At 44.0% G+C, this 19,406-nt stretch overlaps 1 protein-coding gene across 1 annotated transcript in view; it reads right to left on the bottom strand.

Annotated features, from left to right (window-relative positions):
* TFCP2L1 (transcription factor CP2 like 1) overlaps positions 1–19,406 on the bottom strand; it is a 32,815-nt gene that overhangs the window by 9,332 nt on the left and 4,077 nt on the right. Inside the window, exons 2-7 of the mRNA XM_035569581.2 lie at positions 18,751–18,902; positions 4,794–4,870; positions 3,089–3,194; positions 2,695–2,801; positions 1,954–2,106; positions 687–797 (exon numbers count right to left, since the gene is read on the bottom strand). Of these exons, the coding sequence (XP_035425474.1) occupies positions 687–797; positions 1,954–2,106; positions 2,695–2,801; positions 3,089–3,194; positions 4,794–4,870; positions 18,751–18,902 (706 nt within the window). The remainder of the gene's footprint in view (positions 1–686; positions 798–1,953; positions 2,107–2,694; positions 2,802–3,088; positions 3,195–4,793; positions 4,871–18,750; positions 18,903–19,406) is intronic.

Raw genomic sequence — 19,406 nt, 5'->3', positions numbered from 1 at the left:
CAAAAAAAAAAAAACTAATTCAAACTACAAAACATTCCCACAAGGAGATGGAACAGCACTTTTAAACTATTGTCTTGAGTCTGTTTGGCTTAGCAATTCTATAGCCTGGGGTAAACTTATACATACATCTTGGCAATGAGGGGACTGAGTGTAGAAACACATGCATCTCTGTACCAGATGACATATGACTGTCCATAGAACATAAGACATTCAGATATTCCTAGAGTACAAGCCAGAATCTTCTGAGAGCTACCGTAATAGTAGCCTCAAAGGCACAATCACAGAAAAACAGATTGATAATTTAATCAGACAGCCTATTCATCTGCTCAACTGCCCCATCTCCAACATGAGCTTGTGCCAAACAGTTCTGAAGAAAATACCTCATACAACTGGCATCTAAGTATCATGACAAGTGCCCAGGAGCATGGCAGAAGAAAAAGAAAACATTTCTTTTAAACATAGGCTGTTGAGGACTGGTTTATACTCTGAAACATAAGAAATTTTGGAAGCTTTTATAAACTTCAACAATGAGAGACACATTATAATTTCACTAAGTTCTCGATTTCAGTCAGATCTTGGCATAAGAGTCTCCACAAGAATCTCCAAGGCTCAGTTAGACTGCATTTGCTCTGAAATCTGTTTCCCAATATGCTGAAGTAGTGCAACATATGTCTAAAACATTTTACCTCTGTGAGAATAGTTGTCTCATAGGAAGGCTGATACTTTTCCTTCTCTTGGGTGGTCTTCTTCTCCATTTTTTCCCTGTCAGTCTTCTGTTTTCTGTCTGCTCCTTTAGGCTATAAGCACAAGCACAAGCTTTCCCTTATGCCAAGTATTACAAGTTTGGAGACAGAAGCCAACCGATTTTTTCTGATCTGTTCACAGAAGACTCCTTAAGATTTATGGGGACTCTACATATGAGGCAAGACCTGATCTGCATTTTCCAGACAAAAAAATAATCTAACATCTCTACTGTTTCTATATCACCTCCCATTAATGCCTATTGCAATTCCAAACAAGGCTGACCACAATCCTGAGATTTGATACCAACAGATTTCAGACCGCGAACATACTGAATTATACACTTTAACTGGTATTTGCACCCTCTCTCCTGGAACAGGAAAGAGGCTGCTCACAGGAGCAGAATTGGAGCAGCAGATCCTTCAAGAAAAAAACAAGGTTTTTGTAGGCTTAAGTTGCTCCAGGTCTGCCACACCCACATTAGAAGCTTTGGAGATGGACAGAATCATCTCTCTCTCCCCCAGGAATTCTGCAGCAACAAGCAAAGGTTATTTAAGATCTCCAGTTATGTTCACACTGTTCATGGAGGATTTAAGCAAAGAAACTGGAGATGCCCATGCTGTCTTGATTGCCTAGACACAATGAAACACAGTGGATACCCTGAATATCATCAGTGTAATAGGTTAACTTAAAATGACTTAAACCAGTATCCCATATATTCCTGAGAAAGCGGACCATATAGGGTTTTTTTTGTATGGTTTGTAACAAATCATCACCTTCAGGACACAAGCCAGTGAAGAGCACTGCCTTCTAGACACTACTTGTCTACATTACACAGAAATTTAATTTTTGCACTGACACCTATCCAATGGGTTTTCATTCTAACCAGTCAAGGCTTGAGTTGTTGGGTGGGATTTTTTCCTCATTATTAAGACATCCAAACAGCCCAGATCTCAGTGTTTATATACTGTTCAAGTTACAATGGACTGGCATCAGTCTCAGTTTGGCTCTTGGGTCATTTGAATTTAATTAGAATTGCTGTGTAGTTCAGAGGTTATATTGCTTTGTGTGCAAGAGTCCTGTTTAAGATTTTAAGCATATCCAGTGAAAAGCCTTTGTTCTTTTATGCTGCAATTAGCACCACTTCTACACAATTTACAAACTGTGCATGTTCTTCATCTAGTTGATGACAGAGCCAAAACTACTTCATACCTTGAACACCTTGATCTGGCAGCTTGCAGAGTGCAAGTGTTCTGTGTATTCACCATTTTCATTCTGCTTAAAGGTGTCGATTTGCACCCGGAAAGGAACCCCCTTCTCTCCTCCATGTTTCCGTGGAGTAAATTCTGTGCTGATACAATGTACCTGGCAAAACAAAAGTTGTGCTTATCTCTGGAGACTGTTTGAAGCTGTGCAAAACTGAGTTTAGACTCCCTGAATTTGCAGTGTGCCTTAACAAGAGGTTTTAGCTACTCCCTAGAAACTAAAAGAGTCAGAAGAGTTCAAAATATTTTCACTTCTGTTCCCCAAGACAAAACAATTAGAAGAACAAGGAGCCTACAGAGAAATAGGACATCAGGAAAAGCATCCTCTGACTTAAGTAAATCCCACACACACATTAAAAACACATAGTTGGCATTTGGGACAAGAAACACTCATGAACAAGGAAAGCAAGCAAAACTAAAAGGTTGTGAATGGTTTCCTCCAGATAAAACTCGTGCTTAGAAAGCAACATCAATGTGCTTTTGGGGGGGTACTTTTATTTTTTTTTTTATATAACCCAGCTAGAGCAGATATTGCTTCAAAACTAGCAAGTAAGTAACCAGCAAGTATCCTATAAACTAGTTATAAATGACTGATCTTTTCCTCTTCTTCACATGCCATCTCTCTCTTCAGATCTTTATAAGATACCTCACCTTTGTATTTACCATAGGAATATCACTTTTCTCTTACCTGAATGAATGCTGAGGCTCTCTTTGATGGATCCCACAGAAATTCAACAGTGTTCAGCTGTGTGGGGCTGGCTCTGGGATCCAAGATGCCAACTGACAGCGGAATATCTGTAGAAGAAAACCCCTAAAATTTTAAAAATATTAAATTGAAGAAGAGAAAGCATTTCCATACAGTTACAAGAATCAGGTGAAAAGCCAAGCCACCAATGATATATCTGTTTGAATGAAATGATATATCTAGGACCTATAGTCCTAGATCTCCTTTCCTCCCAAGGATATACAGGTTTTTCTGAGAGGAGGATAAAAAAAAAACAAACACCCATGTAAACACACCATACACCATGCAGCACCTCACTTCCAAACACTACACAAGGACCATAATGAAATAGTCTCACCTATATCAAGGATGCGGTCCCCAGGCCGACTCCACCTCCAGCCCTCCAGCTGCTGATGCTCTGTGTACTGCAGGCGTCGATCATGGAAAACTACACGAATTATACTCTGTTAAGAAAAGATGGCAAGATGAACAATGTGATCTAGAAGCCCTTCTCTTGAGATGACTTTGGCTTTCCAGTGTAGGAGAAAAAGCTGATCTGTTCCTCCTACATGTTTCTGACCCTCATTCAAGAGGGGAGCAGAGGTTTCCCCTAAGAGGCCCATCACCATGTTTCTCAAATTCCTAAGGGACCCCTGAAGCACGACAGCAGCACACTTTCCCCTTCACAGGGCACATTTATACTTCATAACATAGCCCTGTACAGCTTTCTGGGATTTGGTCTGGAAGCACTATAGCAATGTCCACCTAATCTTAGGTGTCATGCCAGGTAAACATCGCTATACTGCCTCTACACCCAAAACGGCTCACATGGGGGGGGTGACTGTATTTAATGTGTCTGTACCACGCCCCAATCCCAGTATATCCCACTCTGATCAGAAAATGTGAAAGCCAGCTCACCTGTCCCTGCACTGGTGGAGCTGACATGGCCAGACACCTTGTCAGTGGGAATTAAACTTTATTCCAGCCATTAACCATCAGTCATTGACACTGAATTTGCCTTTAACTTGTGTTTCTTTCAGTAAAAGCGGGGATAGCAAGATGCAAAACTTGTAGTTAAACAAGTATAGAATAGAAAAGCTACTGTAACAGGGGAACCTCGCATCTCTGGCCCACAATGTTGCAGCCATGTCAGTAACTGAAGACAAATGGCTGGAATAAAGGCAATCCCCATGGCAGACAAGTCCAAAGTATCCCTAAATAATAAATCCTGCATGAGTTAACGACCCCTTATCTCCCGCTTTCTCAATTCCCTGCTCCTACTGGGGACTTCCATATCAAACGAATGAGCAATTTTTGCCAGTGAACCCGAGAAAGGCCCAAATCAAACCCTAGCTCCAAAGCAAGCAAGCCACAGTGGGAATGCCTGCAAAATCAGAATATAAATCTTTATGCTTACTGAAATGGGCAAAAGCCAAATGTGCCTAAACTTGGGCAAAAGTTGAAGTCCAGATTGGAATCCAAATGTTGCAATTAAGTCCCAACGTCTCAAAAGAAATCCTATGGCAGAACAGCCAAGAATTTGGTAGAGGAAGGCTTGAAGGCTGGATCCAGAAACAAGATCTGGATCCAAGTTTTTGAATTTGAACTGAAACAACCAAGTTCTATATGTTCAAAATCATGTCTATTACTGAAGTAAACTGGAGCTATGCAGAACCTGTGTGGCAGAACAATGTAAACACCAGGGTCCTCCGCATGACACGTAACAACACAGGCGTGTTGCTCGGGTTAAGAAGGGAGACAAGCCTGCCTCTCAGCAGTTTTGACCATGTTCACCTCTGAACTTTGGGATTCCCCCGAACCCAATATTCACAGTGAAACTCTGGGGTCAGGATCACAAACAGAACAAGGATTCCCTTGAAGCCCTGTAAAGCCAAGCTGCAGAGTCCCGTGGAACTCCAGCACTCAGAGTAACTCCATCAACCCTGCTTCCATTAAAAACAATGGCAAAGTATTTTCCATTGCCTCAGTGTGAGCAAGGTCAGTCCCTTCATTAGAGGCTGTATGTAGTAGCAGGAAGAAAAGAAATCTATATTTCTCCTTACCTTTACATATTTTGTGTTTAAATCTTGAAACTCTCCCAATTTCCTATTCTCAAGTAGACGGATTTCATAAGACTGACCTAGAGTTTAAGGAAACATTTCCAAGGTGTTTAATATGTTGTAGCAATGAGAGAGTCATGCTGGCATTTACGTGGCTAATAAAGCATACGTCTGATCAGGGAAAGTTCATTTTTGGTAACATAATGCATTTGCCCCAGTAATTGAGTAGGCGCTAAAGCACAGCAGAAATCTGAGGGGAAGGTTTGTCTTTTGGCTGCTAAAAGCACTCAGTTAGGCAATCGCAGTCTGTCTCCAAGGGCTGCTCGGCCTTCTGGTCACCCTCCACAACGTCACTGAGGTGTTCAAGGCCTTCCCCCCACCCCGTGCCACACAGCTGTAACAGCACAGCCTTCATCCGCCCCTTCTACTGCAGCAAAGGTTGGGTGAAGAGCTGCTGCACAACAGGTCCAGGCACTGTTCTGCAAAGGATAGCAGCTTGGGCCGAATCTCGCCTTCTTCAGAGCACAGTCAGGTCTGCGAGCTGTTCCAATGCACCAGCAATACCAGGCCTTAGGTGTGGCTGCCCACTGCACAAATACTCCTTCAGACGTGTGGAGCAGCAATGGATCTTACAGTATGTACAAGGACCAATCCTGACCACTGGAAGGGATTCAGACTCAGGCACCCACCACCACCACCCCTCAGTATAATGGTCTTAGTCTGTTCAGTAGAATTCAGCTAACTGGTTTGTGAAGTATCATCAAGTATCAAGGCTGACAGCAGACAAAGGAGACTGATGTCCCAAAACCTTATGCACAAATGGCTAAGACAGCACAAAAACTCATTGAATAGGACCAACTATACAATAAACCTACAGCTGGTACAGAGGCAGGACAGGAACATTAGGATTAAAGAAGCATATATATACTTAATATAGTTAGGTTAGCTTTTCTTGTTCATCTTGCTATCCCCCTTTTTACTGAAAAAAATGCACAGGTACAACAAGGCAGGCACCAAGAGGGCCATCAGTTTGGATCTTCTAGGTCAACAAGCATCTCCTCCAAACTGGCCCTGCAGAAAACTGCAAAGCAGATATATCTCCCATTGAGTAGTTGCTATCAGCAGACAAAAATGCTACATTTCTGAACCTGGATCTAGAAATACAATACTTTTGACAGCTGATGTATCAACAGTGCACTGCATTTCAGTCAGGTTCCCTTCTTCTGGGTGCTTGTGTGAGCACAGACAGTATCACTAGAGCACAGAGATACATGTGCATACTCAGCCAGCTGGGGCAGGGGGTTGGAGGACAAGAGGGGCTATGTTGGAGCCTCAAATGTTTGCACAACACTCCTAACTGATGTCAATAGGAGTTCTGCAAACAGGAAATGACCCTTGAATCCAGCACGAGGCTTAGGGGATGTGGAGGAAAGCATAAACCGTATGAAGTGCCAAATTAAGCACTGGAAACACACACAGATCTTAACCCATCTCTTCGCACATAAGTAAACCAAAGTAGAAAGTGACCTCCCTTTCAAGACTGCTGAACAATAAAAGCGGATGCTGTAAACCATAGCGCTGAAATTGAGGTCTTCCACACTAACTCGAGAAACTCTCTAATATTCCCTCTGATAGAGGTTATTATTCACTTGGCAATTTTAAGAGAGAAGTACATTATCTCCCCACAAAATCAATACTATTGTATTAGCGTAAAAAGATCAGGCTCAGGTTCACAAAATCAGTGATACAGTTCATTGCCTAAACGGATTTAGACAGCCAAGAACCTCTTGCACTTGCAATTTGCTCCCAAGCAAACGTCAGGCTAACTAAACATTATGGAAAATTAGTTTAGGATTCAAGACCATGAGCTTCCAAGAGACAGTAGAATACATCTATGACTGTACTCAGATGGTGTAAAAGGACAGAGAAATGGCATGAACTGTGCTGCAGAGGCAGGCAATGCTAGAGCCACAAGCACTTCCAGTCGCTCAGCAAGCATCTTGGGACTTAGCAGTTTTTTGGGACAACTTTATGCTCTGCTATATTCCTTCTCTTTGGGCAACCTGATTTGCTTACTTGCAGTTCCTAGGAGACAGGAGAAAATAATCAGCATGAAAACATCGACCACATTCCCTTCAAACTAACATCAAGCACTCAGAAACTCCTCAGCGTGCATCTTCCAAGCACTCACATGGGACGGGAGCAATTCTGCAACCCAGCGAACAACAAGCACCACACATCTCATACTGACAGGAGTAATTCTGCTTGGAATGAGTTAGAAACAGATTCTGCCCACTGGTAAGAAAGAAACTGTTGTGGAGACAGAGTTAATATTGAATGGAAAGCCAAATAGGAAGTAAAATGCTTTGATGAAGGATATATGGGTCGTCTGATGTAAGCCCTGGAACTCAGTTTACGCCATGAAAAGCCTCATTCAGAATGGTATTTCATGCTAACTGCTTTCCCTTTAGCATCCCAATGTTCAACTCCGGTTACAACACAGGACTGTTATCAAAACAAAACAGCTCCCAGGTGAACTTTAAACAGTTTATTTCACTCTGTGGAACTCTGAGTGAGAATTTGGTCCTAATTCCTCATAATTCCTTCGTATAGAAATGTTCCAGTATTGATTTTGAAAAACTTATTCTCCCTATAAATTATTCCAGCAAATTCATTGCTTCATGGCTAATGTTACCTGTAATTCATAACACCAAGCTGTTTGGGATTTTTTCATTAAAAGCACTTTCCAAACCTTCCAAACCCTATGTTTTCCCCCCCTCGCTACCAGCAAAACTCTTGAAAAAGCAAAGTACAATGCCAGTCCTAAAACTGTAACAACTGCAGGGAAAAGAAAAAAAAAAAAAAGAAAAAAAAACACTAAAGAATCAGTGCTTGGATTCTGGAGAACAAGATTGCTTTGCAAAATCAGCTTTGCAAAAACAGTGACCTAACCCGAAGAAAGCTGAACTCCCACTGGCACCAAAGAGGGCTTAGAAGTTGCCCAAGGCTCTGGTACACAGATCGTCTATGAATCCTGCACTACTGACTCTCCCGCCCTAACAGGCACAGGCTGACAGTTTTCTGCACAAATTAAATCATTGTTACTTCAGTATCTAAATCGGTAAAGAAAAATGGATGCAAGCGTGACTAAAACCCTATCTTTCTGTCTTCGGTTCCAAAGAAAGACTGCAACTGGCTAAGCTCAAAACATGGCGAGTTCCATTATACTGAATTTTTCCGTCTGCCTCATTCATTAATACAGGTCAGACTAGGTATTTCCAAGTCAACGCTTGGTGGTAAAGCTGAAGTGCTTTAAAGCTGAAGCATCAGGTGCTGATGCTGAGACTTCGCAATGATTCGACTGAACAGTCTGACCTTGAGCAGGGCAGCAGCCGGTCCTCAGCCGACGAGGGTTTGGTATCCACTGGACTCATACGGTAGGAAGAACCCTAAGAAAACATCTGTGGTGATGGAGAGCAGTGGTGGCAGTTTCACAGCAGTCCCCCTTTACCAGCATGATATTCAGTACTGCTGAACATTCATCTTAAACCCAGTGCTAAAGGCCAGCAACCTGCCGAAACCCTTTCCCTTCTGTGCTCTCAACACTGGCCACAGCTGCGCCACCAAGGGTTCACAACGGCCTCAGAGCTGGTGACCTACCTGGTCTCCAGCACCTAAAGCCTGGTATCAGTGTCTTTATCACTACCTGAAATGAAGAGGGCGTTTTGAAAGCAAATCCCCAGCACAACTGATGCCACAGCAGCCTCCTGCCTGCCTGTGCGACCCGGTGCGCCTTGCGCAGAGCTTGCCACAACCCTTCTTCCCTACCTCAGGCAGGGAACAGAATGGTAATAAATATTTGGATAACCACATTAAATTCCTGAGATGCAATTTGTCTCCTGGCTTCACTGAAAGCTTTGGGGGCACCAATAAAAACCTGGGCGGGTGATGATACAGTGTAATTTGTATTTTGAGCAGACAGTCCCTGAGCAACAGCAAATTTATGCAATCACCTCCTATGCTAGAGTTTGAGCAACTCTGCTTTACAAACACAAGTAATATCCAGCAAAGTAGTAACCACCCAGGTCCACAGAGTTCCTGCTTGGTGATTCATAAAGCAATTGCATCTATTCTAAAAAGGATTTATACAGACTTCACTTCTATATTCACTTCTATTGTCTAGCAATTAATGTACATTAAAAGCAGGTATGACCACTTAGTTTGGGGACAAGAGAACTGAAAGCCAACAGTTTGCTGCAGCTGACAAATAATTTGGTTGAAAAGAGGAATGCTTTCACATGCTCAAAAGGTACAAGACGTAACAGTTTCAGATATCAGCAACTCTGGACAGCTTCTGACCTTAAAAGATTACCCTAATTTCAAGCTCAAAAGTTACATTTTGTTCAATGATTATTTGCTACACAACCACAATATCCTGCTTTCTTTTTGTGTGTTTTGGTGTTACGTTTCAAGAGCCACTTACACTATGCGTTTTGCGGTTTTCTGCACAATACATCAGTACGATACACTAATTTTCTATTAGGCAGCTGATGTTCCAGACCAGTATGACTCAAGCCTTACTTAACCTAGCCAAGTAGTCTGCTTGTCTTTCCAGCAATTAATTAAAACCTAACCTTATACTAAACAGTATCTGCAACAAATGTCAGTGGACAGAAAAAAAAAAAAAAAAAAAAAAAGAAATTGCGAGTCCTCTTTCTCAGAACGGATCCACACAGCACTAGACAGAACCAGACTGAAAACTGTTTGATTATTAAGCCAAGCTGACCAATAAAAATTCCATTTAGCAACTTTATATGGACATCCTAAACAGTGCACAGATAAAGGCAAAGGAATGCTGACAGCTGAATGCAGCACACAGAAGGAGGGGGGAGGAAAAGGAGAAAAAAAAAAAAAAAGCTTTTCTCCTCCCAGACCGAAGCACATCCAGCAGGCAGGAGGATCACCTTTGAAACAACCAAATTCAAGTATTCAGGGCATCAGGAACACACAAAGATTCTTCTGACAAGAAAGATTAATGAATCCACAGAGTAAACAAGACAAGAGTGACTGAGCTGGCATCTGAGCTTGCGTGCTTGATTGCCCACACCTTCTTAGCCCAACAAAAGCAGAAATAAAACTTAGCCTGAGACTTGCCAAAGTGTCCCGTGTGCGGACACTCAGCACGAGGAACAACAGCAGAATCCAGAATCCTCCCTTCCCGGGCCACAAATGGCGTTGGATATCCTGCAGTTGCTTGCTGCAGCCTCCTTTGACAAGATGCTCTAGGAGATGTTTATCCACAGGATACTGTGAATTCAGCAGCTACACAATAGGCCACCCTGAAAGCTCCCACTATGCTAGGAGCATGGAAATCCTGCAGAGGAGGACCAACTGTGGGCCGGGCAAAGCAAAAGGAACATAAGAGTCATCCTGACACACCAGATCCATCTTGTCCCACATGTCATCTTCAGCAGCAGGCAGTTATAAGGGCCCAGGGCTGGAGCAGGGTGAAGACAGCGAGCCCTTTCCTGGCCACGACTTCCCAGTTTCTGGTATTCAGTGCCCAGGTTTTATCAGTATCAAGCTGCCCAGTCAGACCAATGCTCACAAACTGCTCTTTTGCATGATCTCCATCTGAACTGGGGCTATAAAAGTCACAATTCATATATGCCCTGCTTTAGTATTTGCAGTCTGATCCATCCCTTCACCTGCCTCCTGCCTGTTCCTCTTTGCAGCAAAGCTACCGGGGCTCCACTGTGTTTTGGTACCCATGGGAGTCCAACACCAAAGATTTGCCATTGCCACCAGAGCAACGTAAAGGCCCAATTCAACAACACTTCTCCTGGTTCTACTACCACACCACAGAGCTGCACTGCCATCATGTCTTTTCCTGGGGTTCTCCTTTTACAATCTACCCCCAGCTCGGGTGTGGGGAGGTTCTTTGTCCCCTTCTTTTCTCTTTCTGTGCCTCTTTCTTGTGGGAAAGCCCAACACATGCCTCAGAGCCGAGTTTGCTGGAGGAAAACTTCAGTGCTCATTTACTATACGAACATTTGGCTGAGCCCTTGTCTTCCCAGACTTTTGAAGATGGTCCATTTTACAGTGGTGACACTTCATAGCTAACAGGCATTAGAAGAAACACTCCTCATTTAGAGTGGTTTCCAAAGAGCGGGATGTATATTTAATTCCTCCAAGACTAGTCTAACTTGAATCAAGTACACAAAACCAGCCAATGAACACAGAAACACTCTGAGTTTCTAAATTCATTGTGTGTGCTTGGTCTTCTCTTGCACAGACCTCACCTACTTTGTTGGATCTTGGCAACTCATCCCACCTAATCAAAGCCATGGTACATGTTGAGATTTTTAATACTTATTAATTGATGAAGGAATGACAGACTTCTGATAGAAAATGGAAAAAAAAATCTGTCCCGTGAACATAATTTCTTCCTGTATTTCAACTTCTCTAGCATGTACTTGAAACATCCAGGACTATCTGGGTCACATCTGTCCAGCTCAGAAAACCCCAGCCCCCTCTGTGTAAGTAAAAAAAGGCAGGCTTTTTCTGGTTTCAACCTGTTCTGAGTCAATTGGGACAACAGGTTTTATAGCTCTGCAAGACTAGCTGTGTGTGTAATATTTACCTGAGTCCCAGATAACTAAGAAGAATGGTCCCAGGTGAGGGTGCAGAAGAGGGATGCAGAAGAGCTGAGTACAACTCCTGACCCCCTCCGGCCCTCAGGTAAGTCACTTCCTCCACCACATTTCTGCAGTAACGTAGAGAAAGGTGCAGCAGAAAGGAGGTCCCACAGCACCTGGCTTCTCATTGTGCCTACTGCACAGTGGGAGAGAAGATGTGACTGACAAATGCCCCATCAAAGCAGGCTGTACCTTGGGCACGTGTCACAAATGTGACACCAAGCCAGGACAAGAGAAATCTTACTGCTCAGATACTTGCTGTATAGTTTCAGAAACATAAATGCTTGGTATGAAGCACAGAGGAAAAAGGGAATTTTTTTCCAGCCTCTTTAGAAACAAGGTGTCATACATATATTACTCCTATACAAACAGCTAACCACGTCAAACCTACAGTGCTTTCTAAGTTTCTGATTGCTACACAAAATATGATCTTTTAGGACACCGCAAGTTGCGAAAAGGTAGCTGGAACGCTTACATATCACCTCAGGCTGCCAAGAACATTGATACAGACATCAAATGTAGAAACTCAGGCAATCTTCACTCTCAAAACTACAGGAATTTCAAGGTAGATATGGATAATGGAGGAAAGTAAAAAAATAAAATAAAAAAGCGACAAGGAATAGTAGGAAAAAATCTTGGCTATATTCTCTGAGTTTTCACAACACTTGTAGCAACTTCTGAGCACTTCCTTCACGGATATTGAAGATTTATGGAAGCGGGAGAACAAAATGCAGTCTAGGGGCTTCCAGTAGGAGTTGTGCACAGCCTACAATCCAGCAAGTTCACAATCCCACTTGAATTTCATCCAGATGTTAGCAACAGAAGTATTCCAGAAAGAATAGAAAACAGGCTCTTGATTAAAAGACAACTGAGATTCTAGCTTCCTAGGGACAACAGAAGTCAGATGCTCTACTTATGCAGAGGTGCCCTGTCATCTGAAGCAAGATTCATAGTGAGCTTAGGGATGGTGTGGTTTGGAGACAGGGTTGTTTATCCTGGGCTGCCAAGTGAAAACGGAGCTGCCAAGCATATGGGGAAATAGCTGCTAGCACAATTAATGGCTTCAGCTGAGACATCAGAACCTATTCAGAGCTGTCTTCAAAGTAAGGTAGGAGACAAATTCTTTCTTCAAAACCAAAGAGGTGCACAACAAGAACCAAAAATGCCAAATAGCCAGCCTCAGATGTAGAAAAGACAAGCTTTGTTAGCCATTTCTTGAAGCTATCTGAACCCAGAAACAGAGTGGTAAGAGGGGGGCAAGCAGCAGTACAGCACCCCACAAGGATCAGGGATGGGCAGCCACCAGGGAGCACTTCACATTCACAGCCTCAATGACACAAAGTCATGTATGTGCCCATGATCTCAGGCAAAGATAAAGTGCATGTTCACGTGGGACAGGCCACCAACAGCAGAGGTCCTTGAGATACCCAGGATCTGGTCAGTGGCAACAGCGATTGATATGAAGAGAGGCAATTCTTCGGATGGGACAAAGCAAAAATATCCCCGCAAACAGAGCTATAATTAAACCAGAAGCACACCCAGTCAGAGCTGGTCACTCAGCCTCCTCTACACTTCATTTAGGCAAATAAAGAATTGTTCCAGGAAAACTACAAACATTCAGACAGTTGTGACCCCATAAGAACTCAATTACGTACGAGTTAACGTCAATACAAAACAGCTTTTTTCATTTACTGTAAATCTCAGTATTTAAAACTGAGTTCTTTGGCTGTAGAAGATTAGACAACTGTATTTGAACTTTAGACTTTTCAAGGGAGACAAAGGTTCTCTTCTGCCTTCTTTTGCTGTAAGCAACTCCATCTCCTACCCAAGCAACCAGCTTCCAGATGTCCTCTTCAGCTGACCACTGCCCTGTGCTTTCTGCACCTTTCTTGGAAGGGAAATCGGAGAACGTCTGCAGTGAGCTGAGGCAAGACAACAGCCAGCAGATTTTAAAATACAGCACAGTTCACCAGTTAATGCACACACATATTGAACTTGGACACATGCCCAGAGACTGATATTTGGGGCTTTCATTTGTGTGTGACAGAATGCAGCTAAGTCCATCTTTAGCTTCATGAGGCATCTGTTGCTCATGCACCACTACAGCAACGCTCCCAATATCATCACAGGTCTTCTCGGATGTTAGTGGTTTTCTCTCATGGTTTGGGTTTTTGGCTTGTTTGTTTTCTGAACTGTCTAGGACTGGCAATAAAGATAACTCTTGGAAGACACTGCAAAGCAGAGATGGCCAGCCTTCCTAACCCTAACCAGCTGTACACTGAAATGCTCCCATGGCTGAGACCCACAAGTCACATACCACAGGTCTGGAGAGCCGAACAGAGCCCAGGAAAGCTTTACAGGCAGGTGATGGCTGGTTACTCTGAAGGACCACTGGGGGCCAAGGTTGGGTTTGGCACACAGCTGGGTCTTAGTGACTGCGGCCATCAGCCCGAACCACCCTCTATTTGGAGCAATTTAGATCTCTGGCTCTGAGCCAACCCAGCACTGGGCATGAAACAACATCATGACTTGAGCAGCTCACAGTCCACATGTGGTTCTGGTGCTACAAGCCAATTCCCTTGGGCAACAATTTTTGCTTTGTGCTTTTTTTTTTTTTTAAATGAACAATTTTATTTCCTCACATTTATTAGCATTCAGATCTGCTGTACAGTGCTTGTTTCCTCTGCATTCCTCCTGGTGCAGTTTCTGGAACCACCTTCATTGCTCCCATTTCTGTCCATGTTTGAAACTAGTTTCAACCAGCCCTGGTCAAACCACACCCCATATGACTGCAGACCATGGAATATGCAACTGTATCAAGACCTCTTGCTAAAGCAGTGGTTTGTAATATGGTCGCTGGTTGATTGTTTGTCTGAAAATCCTTATCCACAAGAGACACTGAAATAGTGCTGAAAGGCGGGCAAGTTCCAAAAACGTTAGGCGATGTTTGTGCTGCAGACTTCTGGACAGTGTAGCTCTGCTGACAGATGTGCTCCCTGACCAAGGGAGCAACGCCAGCAGCAGCAGCTCCTCATGCGAGGACGCAGCACCTTTAGCAGCTTTGCAGATCATAAAGGGTAGTGGTTTACGACACCATACCAGCACATCTACACTTCCTTTGTCAGATGAATAACCGTCCTGTGGTCCAGTAAAGATCTTACCTTATAAATTGCCTTCAGGATTAGCACACTAAGATCATGTTCAATTCAGACTTACAGGGCTCTGGCTCCAGTTTCCCAAGGAATGTGGGACGCAGGGGGGAAGAGATCAGGAAAGACAAGTGTAATGAGTCAGTCTTTGGAAATCAAGCTAAGGATTTGACTCTAGATACTTGATTTACTGGCTAGTTCTAGAGCAGCAGCCAGTGAGCATTCATGGTTTCAAACTGGCGCAGACAAGCTTGGGAGCCTGCCACCGCTGAACGTCCCCAAGTCAACTTAATACAGCATTCCTTAATGCTCCCTCATAAATGCCTCCCCTGCCCTTGCTGAGAACAGCTTCTCCAGCTCAGGACTCCTCTTGGATTTCTCCTTTATCCCTGTGGGAGCCCAGTACCACTGACCATCTGTCTGGGTCCACCCAGAAAAAAGCAAGGTTCATGGGATGCCATGCTGGTCCACAAGCCTGGAGCCCTCTCCTGTTTGCACATGAATGCAGCCACTGGGCATCCCTTCCTCCTCACCCCTGTGAAACACTTTCAGACCTTATTTAAGTCTCTACTCTCTCTACTATGCAACTTTACCTTCAATTTGCTGCCATTTTTTTTCCAGCTTTCCCCCCCCGTCCAGTGCTCCATCAGAGCTGAGCTTTCTTCTATCCATTTCTGTACACAGGCTATCTCCTGCGCTGGTCCACTCACAAACCAGCGCTGACCTAGTAACTAGTCATGCAGAGTGAGCATGGGCACACAGCTGCTTCAGTGACAAAAGGTCAGCTACTGAGGGGTGAGCAGCTTCAGTCAGGAAGGAACATTTGGACAGCAGGTGGCAAGAGTCACCCAGCCCAAGAGCCAGGAAGCTGAAAACCCCAACACAGTCTTCATAGCTCGGCTGTGTGACTGCACTGGATGTGAATGGCTTTGATGGAGCTGGGACAGCCACTTTTTCTTTGTATCTGTGCAACCAGAAGCCAGCTATGACTGCTAGAGGAACAGGTATTAATAAAGTTACGTATTTCCTCAGGTAACCTGATTCAAAACTCATGCATACAGGGAAGAGGGGAAGTTTTGTGTAACTGGCCAGATGCAACAGGACAAAGAGAGGGTAAGAGGCAAGAGGTGTCCCTATGCTTACAGGGAGTGTAAGGCGATGAGATGTAGGGTAACAGTCCTGCTTCGTGAGATGGCATGGTCACAGCACACCGGGGTCAGTCAGCTCTTCTGCCATGCCACGCCCAGCAGTGGTGTAAGCCTGAGCTGCCTTGAGGTTCCCTTCATGTACCTCCTCAGGCTCATACAACACAAAACTCACAGAAACTTCAGCACCCTAATACATTAACTTACACATAGCAAGATCATTGAGATCAGCATGGCAGCACCTGTGCGGCACTCCCTGGCTTGTGTTGCATAGATTTCAACCCATAAGGAGTTGTAATACTCTCCTCTGGCTTTGGAGGAGTAAGGAGAAAATACCTACACAAAAGGTACCCACTGGGAAACTATACAGCTCATGAATCAGAAATAGTTCCTACAGAAGAGTTTGTTCTGCCTCAAGCACTTTAATTTTTAATTTTACACAGACATCCTATTTTTTTATTCCAGAGGTCAATAGACAAATAACATGCTTTTGACACAGATGTTAAGAAAAAACACTAAATACCCTTTTATGTAGATGTTCCTGAACACAAAAATGTCTTGCAAGACAAATCCTCATTGCTTTTTAACCCCAGGCCACATCCTCACTAATACTGCACCAACTGAAGGCAGACTCCCCAGTTCTGACCACAGCTGATTGAAATGTGTGCCCAGCATCTTCTTCTCCCCATATGTAACCATCCTCAGTGATGACAAGCTTCTCACAGCAGGCCATATCCTCATGGGAGCAGACTCCAGTCCCTTTTTCCTAACTAGCACAGGCAAGGGATTTTGGTCTAAGGGACGTAGTATCAAGGTAGACTACAAGTCAGATGATTTTAGGGCCAAGGCTTGCCCTTGCTACCAGACAGGGTCAGTGCTGGGAACAGAAGTGCAGCTGCTGGTGTGGAATATGAGGCAACCTGCTGGAGTAGAGTAGAAAGGCTTTTAAGGTAGACACCCCACAAGATCTCAGACAAAAAAAAAAAAACACATACAGAGAGCCACCACATCCACCTACATACAGAGAGCCTTGGCTTTCAACTGAATTTCGAGAGGATCTCAAAGAAACCCAGAGGATCACAGCATAAGGATGAAGATGAATTGCCCAGGAGCTTAAAGAAATGAGGTGAGGATGCTGATGAGAAGGTGGCAGGCAGTTGTGATGCTCCTGCCAAGAAGAACAAAAAGCAATGAGACATTCAACTTGGAATGAAGGAGTAGAGGCACCACCTTTTACAACTAATTACCCCAAGACCCCTTAGGAAAGCCAACAGCACCAGAGTTCCCATACTTCTTACCCCAGCCCCTTCCCAGCTCTACCCCACCACATGGCTCCTGGCAGCCTCATCCCTGTTTCGTTCTTCTAGGCCTGTCCAACCTCATGCTCCCGAGGACACGTTCTGCAGGGGCACATCCCCACTTTCCCCCTTGGGGGGTAAAAGACAGGTGCAGAAGATACCTGAACTGGCCTATCAAGGAAGTAAGTCAGTATTGTGTCAAGGTGGAATAGGAAATAACTTTTTGCTATAATAAGCCTAGCACAACACAATCTTATCTACAAAGGCAGCAATAGTCTTAATTTCCATAGTAAAACCTGGACTGATCTAGTCACACGGTTCCATTGAAACTCATGGTATTGTGTAGAGAGTTGTGTAATTTTTGCCCTTCCATGGTTTTCAAAAAAAAGGTGCTGCCTGAAGTATGCTAAAGTATTTGGCAGACAACTGCTTCTCACAACAGATCTTTTACTCTGAAACCGGAAATAATTTTGTGTTCACAGAAAGATTCATGCTCATCTCACTCTTGATATGCCCCATGCCACCTCCTGGGGTTTGCTGTATTTGGATGGGAATCTGAACTGGGAATACACAGGCACAAACCCCAAGCATCTTCTGATGTACAAGACATCTGGCTCCTTGGGTAGAGCCTGCAGCACATGGCAGATCTTTCTAGTGGGGCTCTATTGATCTACCAGTGAGCAACACAGATCCAGCAGCCAGCCGCATCTGCACTAAGAGCCCCAGGGAGGTCAGGGCTCTGTTTTGTACAAGCATTGAGAGAAATGCATCCTGAGACACTTCAGTGAGCTTCATGCTCAGTGCTGAGCTTGAAGAGCTGGGACAATATTCAGAAGAGGGAGAAGATATCAGTAACATGGGGCAGATAGCCTTCAGCTCATTGCTAGTATAATGCCCTTGTTTACAACCTGGCAGACAGCATAGAAAGTTTTCACATAATCTGTGCCTGGAGAGGTCTGAACCCTCTGGGACCCACACGCAGGAGGTACTGCAAAATGACAGCCAAACTGCAACCACAGATGTGTACGCACAAATTCTGCCAAAGTGGAAAAAAAGCATAGAAAAAACATGCAGTGTTTGTTTATCCAGGAGTAAAAATTAGTCTATAAGGTCATTTATGGAGGACCTAGCTATGGTGAACCCCAGCAATTTGTCAAGCCAGGGACTCAGCAGAGCAGAGCCATGCCACCCAGCCAACAGGAACAACATCAAGCTCTGCCCAGACCACTGAGGAGCCCATGAGTACTCACTAGCTCAACCTCTGTTGCAATACCCTCCAGGAGCACTTGGGGACTCGCAGTGTTAAGGACCCTCCCCAGTCCAAAGCTCACCCATCTGCTAAATTCATCTGGCCTGTCAAGATGAAGGTAGGAGGCTGTATTCCAAATTGTTGAAGATCAAGCCAGTACCTGGCCACATGGTGCATGCTATAAAGCTACTTTAAGTCAACAATTAAAATCAATGGTACTTCTTCATCTTACATCAGTTGACAATCTGGTATACAAATGTGAAAAACTAAAGATTCCTCCTTTCCTCCATCCCCCTCCTCATATCTTTCTTTCTTTTCCCCTTCCCACTGCCCTCCCAGCGAGGTACAAGTATTGGATTCATTCTCTTTCATGAATCATTCCCAGGAAAATTTGCCCTCCTTCACGTAGTACAAACCCTACCTTGGTTGAGGTAGGTCAGGGTTTCTTCGTGCAGTTTCACAGCAGGTGATGTGGCTGTGCAAAGGACGTACTGAAACGGAGGCAATTTGGCTTCATTCTCAGGAGACAGCTGAGGTTCTTCCTGCTTGAAGATCGGCAGTGCAAGGACATCTCTGAAACATACAATTCACACACATTTAGTTACAAAGACTTTATGGAATATTCTACTCTCAATCTGGATTTGATTCTCGTGCTCTGCAATAATGGAGATGATCTCTGGAGAAACACTGAGTTCTGATGGCTAAAAAAGAAAGAATTTGGCCTGTATAATGTAAGAAGGCAGCTTCTGCCTCTAAGATGTCAACACTGGACACAAAAGAACACAGCATTAGCAAAACAGAGTATTTATGAAAATTAAAACGTTTTAAAAACATAAGTTAGATTTACTTTTTAGTTAAGCAGGTTCCCCTGATAAAAGTATCAGCATGAGTCCAGAAGAGGGCCACGAAGATGATCTAGGGGCTAGAGCACCTCTCCTATGAAGACAGGCTGAGGGAGCTGGGGCTGTGCAGCCTGGAGAAGAGAAGGCTCCAGGGAGACCTTACAGCAGCCTTCCGGTACCTAGAGGGGGCCTAGAGGAAAGCTGGGGAGGGACTCTTTGTCAGGATGCAGGGATA

Source organism: Cygnus atratus, chromosome 6 (genome assembly GCF_013377495.2).
Source record: "Cygnus atratus isolate AKBS03 ecotype Queensland, Australia chromosome 6, CAtr_DNAZoo_HiC_assembly, whole genome shotgun sequence".
NCBI lineage: Eukaryota > Metazoa > Chordata > Aves > Anseriformes > Anatidae > Cygnus > Cygnus atratus.
The sequence above is the reverse complement of the archived record's forward strand: the minus strand, read 5'-3'. Positions and strand labels throughout refer to the sequence as shown.